At 33.0% G+C, this 12,752-nt stretch overlaps 1 protein-coding gene across 1 annotated transcript in view; it reads left to right on the top strand.

Moving 5' to 3' along the window:
• SI (sucrase-isomaltase) overlaps nt 1-12,752 on the top strand; it is an 86,789-nt gene that overhangs the window by 23,322 nt on the left and 50,715 nt on the right. Inside the window, exons 13-20 of the mRNA XM_036445860.2 lie at nt 18-131; nt 2,236-2,320; nt 3,227-3,344; nt 5,541-5,712; nt 7,935-8,051; nt 10,933-11,087; nt 11,907-11,991; nt 12,567-12,623. Coding sequence (XP_036301753.1) covers nt 18-131; nt 2,236-2,320; nt 3,227-3,344; nt 5,541-5,712; nt 7,935-8,051; nt 10,933-11,087; nt 11,907-11,991; nt 12,567-12,623 — 903 coding nt within the window. The remainder of the gene's footprint in view (nt 1-17; nt 132-2,235; nt 2,321-3,226; nt 3,345-5,540; nt 5,713-7,934; nt 8,052-10,932; nt 11,088-11,906; nt 11,992-12,566; nt 12,624-12,752) is intronic.

The following is a 12,752-nucleotide window of genomic DNA, read 5'->3' as shown; positions in this document are numbered from 1 at the left end:
ATGATCTATTCTTCTAGGTGTGGCCTGGATTATCAGTATATCCTGATTTCACTAATCCAAGGTGCATAGAGTGGTGGGCAAATGAATGTAGCATTTTCCATCAAGAAGTGAAATATGATGGACTTTGGATTGTAAGTAGCTATTTTAAGCCAGTGATTTTGGACAAAAAATATAATTAGTTTCCTATTATATAATTATTAAGTTGACAAGATATATTTTACATTGTATGAACTTAAAATTAAAAGGTCTTATGATATTTTTAGAATGTATAAATATTATACTTGTTATGTTCATAAGTTAGACAAGAATAAAAACTAAAAGCTGAAAGTATAGAGTTTGTTAATCTTTAGTAATACACTTTATAGAAGACATTGCATTTCTATTACTGAGGTATATCTTTATGACTAATAACTTATTGTTTGAAAAAACAGTTAACAAGATTTGAGAATAATCCAATATTAGTACAACTCCAAAAAATGTATTAAGTCTACAGTGGTCAAGCAATTACAATAATATGAACCTAAATAAGCCCTTACCCTTTAAAAACATTCTTCAGTAAGTTATAAAATACAACAAGTCAAAATTGGCTATAGGTTAAGTGTTTTATCTCAACATAACAACAGCAAACAAAATCCTAGATAACTTATATATTTATTACATTAAAACACTAATGTTTAAAAGTTTCCTTGGATGATATTTTCTATCTGTAGATTTTGATGGCATGCTGCTTGATTGTGGTATAGAATAATACTGTATGATAATAGATGATTTAGTATTTTTGGTTATGGAAATTATAGCTTAATTTGTGAATGAAACAATTTGGTGAGCCTAAAAATCTATATTTCAGAAAAAAAATACAATAAAGCTGAACACAGAAAAAACATCGAGGATTTTGTTCAAAGATATTGGAATAGTCCAGAATTTTGGAAGGAGACATAATGAGATTTCTGGGGATAGCTGTCTTTTTTTTGGCTGTTTAGGTTCATAATATTTCTATTTAAAATCTTTAATACTCACTCAATCATTATTTTAGTTAATCATTTATTTATTAATTTAAACAATTTGCTAGATAACAAGTCTTTATCTTGCACCAACAATATATCAGGTATTTTGTGGGTCATATGAAGGTAGGAAAACTATGTTTTCCGCTGACAACATGAAATTGAGTAACAGGTTAAGCATAATCATCAGGATTTCGAAGACAGTAATAGGTGAGATGGAGAAGCTTTAGTTATTAGACAAAAAATCTGTGAGATCATGATAATAATACCCAGCTCCTGGTAGAAATAACAAAACAAAACAAAAAAAATGCATTCTGCTCTTGAGTTTTGTTTTCAATTATAGTGCTAATTTCAATTGTATTATTTAATTTAAATTACAAGTTTCTTCATTCCCTTTCCTTACTTGCTTAGGAAACAATCTGAGTTTATTAGAATGGAGTTAGAAGTATAAATGGCATTTTAAGAATAGGGAGAGAGGAGATGGCAGTACTGTGGAAAGAGAGAATACTCCATTTCCTGCAACCATTCAAGACTGAAATGTCTGATTCAACTCCAAAGAGACAGAGATTGGGAGGAGGAAGAGCATCTGAAAAGGCAGAGCTGTTCTGATGCTAACATAGAAGCATTTTGACTAATGCTTAAACTATAACAACATAACATAATAATGAGAATGATTCCAAACCTCACTAATATCACTGAGTTAATTATACTATGTATAAAGAGTTGGAAGTTTTTACTGGAATGATTGCCAAATACTGCTATTATATTGTTGTTGTTTTTAATTTCTTAATTTTCTTCACATCATTTTTTTCCTGATAGAATGAATTATATACTAAAAAATAAATGATAGATTCGCAGTGAAAAGAGTGATACAATGATTTAGAAAAGGCAGTTGCTTAGTACTTGTATTTAATATTTTATATGTAAAGTTAACACTAGGTAAATGAACTACATTTTGCTCATATACAATTCCTCAATCAAAGATACCTCTGCTATTTGTTATCTACATTCACTCAAAAGCAAATAATATTATTTTTCTCAGTTTTGACCCAAGGTAGAACCAAGTAGTGAATATAGATAAGCAAATTTGTCTTTAGTTTGGAAACATATTTATTTCCTAAAAGCAAAATAATATGTGTGCTTTAGATTTAAAAAAAAAAAAAAACGCAAATAACTTGTTTATACGATTTATTAATACTTCAAGTCTGTTGCTCTTCAATTTATATCCATTTAGGACATGAATGAAGTTTCCAGCTTTGTTCAAGGTTCAACAAAAGGATGTAATGACAACCAATGGAATTATCCACCTTTTACTCCTGGTAAATTTCATTTGTTTATCTACTCAACATTAACTGTCAACTGGTAAATTCTAGCATATATATTTCTAAATCGCAAAGTTTGGTAAATTTTTGGGACCCTGAAATTAATATTTTTGTTTGTTTTACTTTTGGCCACAATATGTATGCCTAAGGAAAGGAGAATGATTTTAAAATTTGATATAACATGATGACTTATTTTTATTTGCTGGTGATTAAGTAATTAATGAAAAGAAACAAAAAAATTTGTTTGAAATCATAATTGAAGTGACTGATTTTTTTTGGAGCATTTTACTATAAGTCTGTGCAGTTATCAGAATATGCCTAATGAGAATAGTTATATCTCATATATTCTAAAAATGCTTTTTTCTAATCACTTAATGTGGGTAAAATAAATAACCAAAGGAAAAAAAAATGTGCTCTTAGTGGAATAAATAGCTACAAGGACATCTGAAGAAAGGTGACAATAATTATTGGAACATCATATATGCCAGCAAATGAAAGTACAATAAAAAAATTTGAATGGTCTGTAATTGTGTGACAAGTCTACATGTATAAAATTAGATCATATTTAAGTTAATGATTACACTATAAAGCTTTCAAATAGATACTTGATTTAAATGTATATATTTCTATACATATATGTTAAAGGTTACTTTCCCATTGAATTTATTTACTATTGTAGTTAGGAAGCAGAATGTTAGTGAAAGTGCAAATTTAATATTTAATCAAGAGCGGAATGTGGAGACCTATTTGGAAATTAAATTCTCATTTTTATTCTTTTTGAATTAATATGGCATTGCATATCATTTAAGAATTATAAAGGTTAAAATAACAAAAAATATTTTATTATAGAATTTAAAATAGCAAAAACTTGATAGGAGACATTCCTTATATATTTTCTCCTAGATATTCTTGACAAACTCATGTATTCCAAAACAATTTGCATGGACGCTGTGCAGACCTGGGGGAAAGAGTACGATGTTCACAGCCTCTACGGATACAGCATGGCTATAGCTACAGAGAAGTGAGTGCAGTTTCATTCAGAAATTCCTTTCCTATTTATTGTCTAGAGTATATTTGATAATTTACTAATGGAATTGGAAAATAGCACAAATGCAAGAAAAATAATATTTTCTTGATAGAGAAATTAATATATTAAGAGCATTAGTTCGCCGAAGCCAGTTTGGCTCAGTGGTAGAGCGTCCGTCTGCGGACTGAAGGGTCCCAGGTTCAATTCCGGTCAACGGCATGTACATTGGTTGTGGGCACATCCCCGGTGGGGGGTGTGCAGGAGGCAGCTGGTCGATATTTCTCTCTCATTGATGTTTCTAGCTCTCTATCTCTCTCCCTTCCTCTCTGTAAAAAAGTCAATAAAATATATATTTTTTAAAAGCATCAGTTCTTTTAGAATTATTCATGAATTTGGAACTTAGTTCTCAAGAATAATATGGTGTATGTATTTAAGAGTGATTCGCTTTTATTTTAGACTTAAATTCCCTTCAAAGTTTTGATTGAGTTTGCTTCTCTGAATATAACTGTGTTCTAAGCATAAACTTCACAATTGGCCTGGAAGGATGGCTCTTCTAGAACAAGTCTATTTTTCAAAACCAGCGTTTTTCATTAAATTGTAATTTTTATATAGTAATTTTTAAAAAGCAATTTTCTAATATAGGGTGCTACTTTTGTGTAAAAAAGAACATGATACAAAATGAAGGAAGGGACACCTTCTCCTTATTGCTAACTATTTTTCAAGCATTGTATAAAGACCTATAATGTGACAGTGAATAAAAACTAGATCTTAGTTTCAACAAAGTTTTAATTTTTTTTTTTTTAATCCTCACCTGAGGATATTTTTTCCATTGAGCATCGACCTATGAACCAAGAGGTCACTGCTTCTATTCCCAGCCAGGGCGCATGCCTTGGTCGTGGGTTAAATTCCCAGTAGGGGAAGATTAGGGGGCAGCTAATTGATATTTCTCTCTCATGCATGTTTTTGTCTCTCTATCCCTCTCACTTCCTCTCTCTCTCAAATCACATATACCAAAACATATATGTAAAAGAGAAACATCAATCGGTTGCCTCCCACTGGCATCCTGACTGAGGCTGAGTATCAAGCCTGTGACCACATAGGTATGTGCCCTTGACCAGGAGTCAAACCCACAATTCTTTGGTCTCTAGGCCAACACTAACCACTGAAAACACAGGCCAAGACAATTTTTAATTTTTAAATAATTAAATAACTATAATTCAGCTTTATTTTATAAAAATATATTTTATTGATTTTTTATAGAGAGGAAGGGGGAGGGATAGAAAGTTCAAAACAATGATGAGAGAGTATCATTGATCAGCTGCCTCCTGCATACCTTCTACTGGGGATGTGCCTGCAACCAAGGTACATGCCCTTGACTGGATTCAAACCTGGGATCTTTCAGTCCGCAGGCCAATGCTCTATCCACTGAGCCAAACCAGTTAGAGCAAGATAAATAATGCTAGTAGTTGTGAATGGTGAACTTCTAGAAACAAACAAAATAAGATACTTCTCAAATATGTACATTTTATCCCAACATTGTTTGCTATTATTTGAAAAAGCAAACAATATATAATTAAAACCACTGTAACACAAAAATATGTATTGAGTTAAAGTTTAGGTTTATACATTTCATATTAAAAATTTTTAATTATTTTAAACCATATATTTTAAAAACAAATGTTGAGTGGATAAAAAAAGCACATGTTTATTTAATTTGGTAAAGAAGTCATTCAAATCTGAATCATTTCTAGAATATTTTTGTCTGTATTTGATCAGAGTGTATTTAAGTAGTATTGATAACTAAATATAAAACTGGAATAAACATTGATAAAATAGTTGCAAATATTATGGTGTGGCTCTAGGAACTGTATGTAATACATATATTTGAGACTTTAGAATTTCAAATATCAGTATTATTTTTAAAAATCTTATTTATCTTGGTATTTAAAATATATTTTTATAGATTTCAGAGAGGAAGGGAAGGAGAGAGAGAGAAACAGTCATGGTGAGAGAGAATCACTGATCAGCTCCCTCCTCCATACCTCCTACTGGGGATCGAGCATGCAACCCTGTTCATGTGCCTTTGACAGGAATAGAACCTGGGACCCTCCAACCCTCAGGCAGACTCTCTATCCGCTGAGCCAAACCAGCTAGGGCAAAATCTTATTTAATGATTGGATTTATTTTCAGAGCGGTACAAAAAGTTTTTCCTAATAAGAGAAGCTTTATTCTGACCCGGTCAACTTTTGCTGGAACTGGAGTCCATGCTGCACATTGGTTAGGAGATAACACGGCTTCATGGGAACAAATGGAATGGTCCATCACGGGCATGCTGGAGTTCGGCATGTTTGGAATGCCGCTGGTAAGCAGTTTCATACAATGCTATCCATCAAAGCTGTGAATTACACTTAATTTTGTGATGTTATTATCTTGATGATTTTCACTACAATGCTTAAAAGTATGTTACAGAAAATGAAACCTTTAGTTTTAGAAAATTTATGAGAAAATAGGGATATAGGTAATGTCTGTAACATTCAGGAACATGGAATAAACAAAATTCAGTCAAATCAACATAAACTCATGAAACAAATACCAATATAACGCATATCAAAGTTTAAATAATAAATTTAAGGCTGAATATATTAAAATACTTGATTGTTAGTTCTGGTTAAAAAGTAAAACTTTTCTCTCTATTTAAAAAAAAGATGAAGACAGATTTAAAAAATATTAAAGCAGAGAAAATGTATACTAAGAATTCTAAACATAAAACATTTTGTAAGTCTCTTTATGTTAAACAAAAAAGTATATAATGTTTGTTCATACACTAAAAAAAGTCTACTACACAACAAAATAAATGCAAAAATACATTAGGATAGTATAGGATTAATTTACTTTTTCTTTTATATGCACTGAACATAATAAAACAAAGAACCTATCAAATAATAAATAAATAAAAATACCACAAGCACACACAGAATCTTGATTTTAGAAATTTAAAAAAAAAATTATCAAATTATTTATGAATCAAAAATAAAATTAAGAAAAATGGAGAGAAACACAAAATTTGAATGCTAATAATTGTAGTTATATCATAATGGTAGAATTTAGCTAAGTTGACATTTAGAGTAAAAACATATAGAATTAAATGCTTAGACTAAAAAAAAAAAAAAATAAAAAAAAAGTTGAATAATAGATACTTCTCCAAAGTGAACATACTAAAGTCCAAGAAACATGAAAATATTCTCAAAGTCATTAATCATCTGAGAGATGCAAATCAAAACAACAAAGAGGTATCATCTCACACATCTGGCAGAATGGCTGTCAAAAACATGTCAACAAACAAGTGCTGGCGAAGACGTGGAGAAAAGGGAACCCTAATACACTGCTGGTGGAACACAGACTGATGCAGCCACTTTGGAAAACAGTATGGAGTTTCCTTAAAAAATTAAAAATGGAACTATCATTTGACCCAGTGATCCTACTTCTAGGAATATATTCTAAGAAATAAAAAATACCAATCAGAAAGAATATACTCACCCCTATGATCATAGCAGCATAATTTATAATAGCTAAGATCTGGAAATACCCCAAGTGCCCATCAGCAAATGAGTGGATAAAAAAGCTTTGGTACATTTACACCAGGAAATACTATGCAACTATAAAAAGGAAAGATCTCTTACCCTTTGAGACAGCATATATGAACTTGGAGAGTATTACACTAAGTGAAATAAGCCAGTTAGATTCCTCTATGTGGAATCAAATGAACAAAATAAATCCAGAGACATAGAAGCATGGAATACCATAAACTGATGAATTGCAGAGGGAAGGCTGGGATGAGGGGGGAAAGGGGAGAGATTAACCAGGGAACTTGTATGTATATATGCATAGTCCATGGACACAGACAATAGTGTGGTGAAGGTCTGGGAGTGGGAGTGGGGGGTGAAAGGGGTCAATGGGGGGAAAAAGGGGGGATCTGTAATACTTTCAACAATAGATAAATTTTTGGAAAAGGCTGAATATTAACTGAAGTGCATAAATTAAGAAAATGAAAGAATCAAAACAAAATAAGCTTAAAGAAAGATATAGGTAATGAAAGAAAAATTGTTAGTGTAATAAAAGCAAAGTCTCTAGAAGGGGAAAAAGAATAACAAGCCAAATACAAAGAAAACTAAACATTTTAATAAAAAAAAGATCCATCTTTGGTGTGCTTCGCTCAGAAAAAAAGAAAACATAACGAATGGTAGAATGTATTTTGAGATTAGTTGTTTCTTTTAGTGTCCAGTTAATAAATATTAACCAGGAATGAATGTTAAAAGTGAATGCATAGAGAGACAAAGAAGGAAATAAAATTTAAATTAAAAATAGAAGTAAAAAGATACAATGAACAAAAAGAATAATGCAATTAGAGGCAAATGTGTAGTAAAAATGCAAAATACAGAAACTTGGTTAAAGGAGAATATATGAAGACAGTAGGACAGCATGATTATAACTCATGCAAATTAATCCACTGAGGCCAAACGTGTGTTATTCTGGGCATATTTGAGAATTTTTACATGACAAATAATGGATATATTTGTTGTCTAGGTTGGAGCAGATATCTGTGGATTTGTGGTGGATACCACGGAAGAGCTCTGTAGAAGATGGATGCAACTTGGGGCCTTCTATCCATTTTCCAGAAACCATAATGCTGATGGATATGTGGTAAATTCCACTTGCTTTCCTTGTTTTGAAATAACACACAATCCTATTGTTAGCAAAGTACTTAAATTTATAGCTCTAAGGAATTGGTCGGAAAGCTTGTAGCATTATTCATGACCAAGTGTTAGAAGTCCTCTTCTTAAGGCCTATAAATATTTTTATGTAAAAATGGTCAAATAAGGAAATTATGAAACATAATGTAGTCACTACATGAATATTCTATTTAAATCTAAAGCATATATAAGTGTGTTAAATCACAAAGTTTAAATTAAAGCCAAAGATTTTCTGTCTGAGTTCTTGGATTCTAACAAGTTCCATGGAAGTTTTCTTTCATAAAATGTATAATCCTATCTAATAAACGTGCAATATGCTAATTTACCCTCACACCACCACAAAGATGGCAGTGCCCATAGCCAATAAGGAGGGAATATGTTAATTGACTGCTCCACCCTCAAATATGGCGGCACCCATAGACACAAGATGTTGGCATCCAGTCCCCTCAGCTTTGCTGGCCACCTGCTTCCAGAGTCCCCCAAACCCCTCAGCTCCCCAGCCACCCAAAGCCAGCCTGAGGTACAGGAAAGTCTTGGATGGCAGCTCCCCAGCCATCCAGGGCCACCTGAGGCTCAGGTAGCCAGGGCCAGCCGAGGCTTGCACTGCCAGGAGTGGCAGCAGCAGAATTGTGATGGGGTGTCACCTTCCCCTAATCTTTGGGTCGCTTCCTGTTTCTGAGGGCTCCTAGACTGTGAGAGGGGGCGGACTGGGCTGAAGGACCCCCCGCCCCCTGCTCCAGTGCATGAGTTTTCATGCACTGGGCCTCTAGTGTATAGTTATAAATGTATAATATGCTAATTAGACCGGACATCCTTCTGGACGAAGCCAGAGCATCAAGGAAAGCCTGGGTCCTAGGGGTAATCAGGGTTCTAGACAGAGGAAAGTCTGTGCTGGCAGCTGTGGGTAGGAAGGCCTACTCTTGCATAAATTTCTTGCATCGAGCCTCTATTATACTATTAAGGATTTCCTGTTTTTGTTTCATTTAAGAAACACACAAATATTAAAGCCACTTACAAAGCAGTTTGAATCCAGTCTTTCTATACTAAACAAAACTGGAATGACATATTGGGATAAATAAAATTAATTCTTTTAAAAATTGTATCTGAGCTGGTGGGAGCATAAGTACAGGACATACTGAGCTATTCTACCAATTCTGAGATTTCATGCTGTGAGCTCCCATGGACATATTTTTTCAGAGGGAATGGGGTAATTAGGGTAAATCACTGAGTTAGTTAAGTGTGTGGTGGTTAAAAACGTATTTACAGTTCACACACTGATTACATATAGGGCCCTACTTCTGTTTGAAAAGGTGTACAACAATTCATAATTTAACCTGGAAGGAAGCATAATAGAACAGAAGTAAAAAAGTACATATTGGAGAGAAGTTGCTTTCTAGTCTATTGAAACTGTGCTTTCTATAAATGTGTTTTCATGGGAAATCTTGTTTTTTTAGGCCCTCCACAAAGCACATGCCATAGCATAATTAGACACCATAGAGATTTATTGGTGAAATGCTAGTGGAGGATAAAGGGAAGGGAGCAGGGAAGAGTGGAGAGAACCTTAGATCGCAATTAGACTTGAACCTGGTGAGATGAAGCCAAGACAGGGGGTTTGATAGGGAGAGTCATGTTGAGTTATAGGGTTCTTAATTTGAAAGCATTTCAGTCAGTCCCATGTCACATCCTCCAGGGAGAGTTGAGCATTAGAAGAATGCTGTATTTCCCAGCCATGGGCCTGAATAGTATTCCCACCATCCTAATTGATTAGCTGGGAGCAGCCAAAGGAAAATATGGTTTCAGGGTAAGAAACATGATGCCAAGTCCAGGGAGGCAATAGCTGGTGCCCTTAGTTAACCCTGTTATCCTTAAAGCAGGAAATATGAGCAGGTTTGATCACATCATTGTACCTTGGCTGAGCATCAGCTGACCTAACTTAGGCTCTGCGGAGAGACTCTCCTCCAAGTTGCAAGTTCGCAAATGGCCAGGTAGCTCGGTATCTTGAATCCCTTGGACATCAGACTACCTAGACTTAGTATTCAAAGGCGATGGTCAGGCTTAAGGCAGCAAGTCCTCAGAGAAGTACATTTTATTTTATTTTATATTTTAAAGGGGAATGGAAGTCTTGAGTTGTTTTCTTGGTTGTTTTTTGTTTGTTTGTTTTTTAATATATTTTATTGATTTTTCACAGAGAGAAAGGGAGAGGAATAGAGAGTTAGAAACATTGATGAAAGAGTGTCATCGATCAGCTGCCTCTTGCACACCCCTACTGGGGATGTGCCCCCAACCAATGTACATGCCCTTGACCAGAATGGAACCTGGGACCTTTCAGTCTGGAGGCCGATGCTCTATCCACTGAGCCAAACAGGTTTCAGCAGAGAGAAGTACATTTTAAACCCTCATTTGAATGTGTCACCTGGCTGGAATATGTCACGTAGCTGAGAATGAAACCAAGCAGTGGTGAAGTGTTTAATAGGATGGGCTACAATAGACATAGTAAAGGTGTGGATACAGCAAAGCATGAAAATGTGATCCATTAAATCAATCCACCACAAATAATATCAGTGGAAAAATGCCTTCTTAAAATGTATTTTTATCTTCTTTTGTGTATTTAAATGAGAAAATCTACTTTAAAATTAAGTTTAATTTAAAATTATCCAAATAAAAACTAGAAATATTCATATACTTTGATGATGAAATAAGAGTAATTTTATCTTTTTATGAACAAGCTAAAATGTATACAATTTTCTTTTCAAAAATAGATGAAATGCTTCTAAATTAATTCTTATTCATATTTTAGCTTTCTTATTTCAGTTTCTCTTTTTATCCTATAGCATCAAGATCCAGCAGTTTTTGGACAAAATTCTCTTTTGGTTAATTCATCGAGGCACTATTTGAATATTCGTTACACTTTATTACCTTACCTCTACACTCTTTTTTATAAAGCCCATAAGTTTGGAGAAACAGTAGCAAGGCCATTTCTTCATGAGTGAGTACAATGTTCAAGAACTTTTATCTTTCAAATTATACTTGCACATATATTAAGAAATTAATGGAGATAGATTGGGATGTCAAATAGATTTCTACTCCGTATTTTTACATTCATATAAGTGATTTGATGAACTGTAGAATGATAGAACGGTGTTTTGAACAAGATTAATGGAGATATGAGTCTTGAATATAATTAAGAAAATGTAGGGGGAAAATAGAGAATTTATTAGGGAAATTATTTCAGTAAGCAAGATTAAATATAGGATTATTGAAAACATATCATTTATATATTGTGAAAATCACCTAAATATAGAGCTAATAAATGTAATATGGGGGAGGGGAGGGTAGCAACACTAATGAATTGTACTTGTCTGTATATCTTCACTAAGGCAAGACCTTTCCTTAAGAAATGACTAAAGATCCTTTCAAATCCAAGTCAAAATGGAAGTTAATAATGAAAAAAATTGAAGGCCAAAATGTAAAATAGAAAAGATTTCTGGTACTTTATGAACCCATCTTACAAGAGAAAATGAATTAAACAGAATAATTATTACAGATAAAAAAATCTTAGAATATATGATAGACTTTTTAAAATTCCAGATACACTATTCTCTTCCACTACCTTTCTTTCCTCTCTCCCTTCCTTTCTTATCTCTCTAGCATCAATTGAACCATAAACATGTAAGAAATATAGATTCAAAATGACATATTAAGCTAATAATCATTCCCATGGGAAAACTGTAAAGGTAGACCAAATAAGGAATTTGGATAAACTCATGTTTTATCATTATATTATAAACTTTGTCATTGTTCCCAGGTTTTATCAGGATAAAAATAGCTGGGTTGAGGACACTCAGTTCCTGTGGGGCCCCTCGTTGCTTATTACCCCAGTCTTGAAGCAGGTAGGTTTTAAAATTAATCAATTTATTGCTTAAAGGGATGTTTTATAATCAAATCTACACTAAATTACAAAACATCTTCATAATAAGTAATACTCAAAAGAGTGTTTCAACCTAATAAATGTCAAATTAAATTCTAAAATGTGGAAGACATTTTGAAAAACTATAAAAAAAATATTAACTAGATTTATGCCTTTAAAATATATAATGTGTAACTGGGAAGGAGAAAATTGCGTACTTTTCTTCTAAAAAAGAAAGCTTTACTTATAGACTCAAAATCAGATCTTGTCTATAATAATAAAAGTTTAATACGCTAATTAGACCAGAAGTTGAACGACCTTCCAGACGTCCTTCTAGATGAAGCCGGGCTGCAAGCACCGAGGCAGCAGACGGGGCTGCAAGGGCTTGGCTCCTTGCTTGAATTTCGTGCATCAGGCTTCTAGTACTAATAATAATGAACTCTCATTTAAGTAGAGATAGATATTTAAATTTTACTAAGTTGTAAATAAAACTTGCAAACTACATACTATTTCAGATATGATATACACATATATAAAAATTATCTTGCTTTATTATAGGGAGCAGAGTCAGTGAGTGCATACATCCCTGATGCTACTTGGTATGATTATGAAACTGTAAGTAAACTTAATATCATAATAGCCTCACAAATATTATATTGTGAAACATCTTTACATGGAAATTTAAATCCAAACATATACCATATCTATTTGCAGTATTTCTGTTCTTATTATAGAAAATGAATA

The sequence above is a fragment of the Pipistrellus kuhlii genome, unplaced genomic scaffold, assembly GCF_014108245.1.
Source record: "Pipistrellus kuhlii isolate mPipKuh1 unplaced genomic scaffold, mPipKuh1.p scaffold_m20_p_2, whole genome shotgun sequence".
In the NCBI taxonomy this organism is placed as follows: Eukaryota; Metazoa; Chordata; class Mammalia; order Chiroptera; family Vespertilionidae; genus Pipistrellus; species Pipistrellus kuhlii.
The sequence above is the reverse complement of the archived record's forward strand: the minus strand, read 5'-3'. Positions and strand labels throughout refer to the sequence as shown.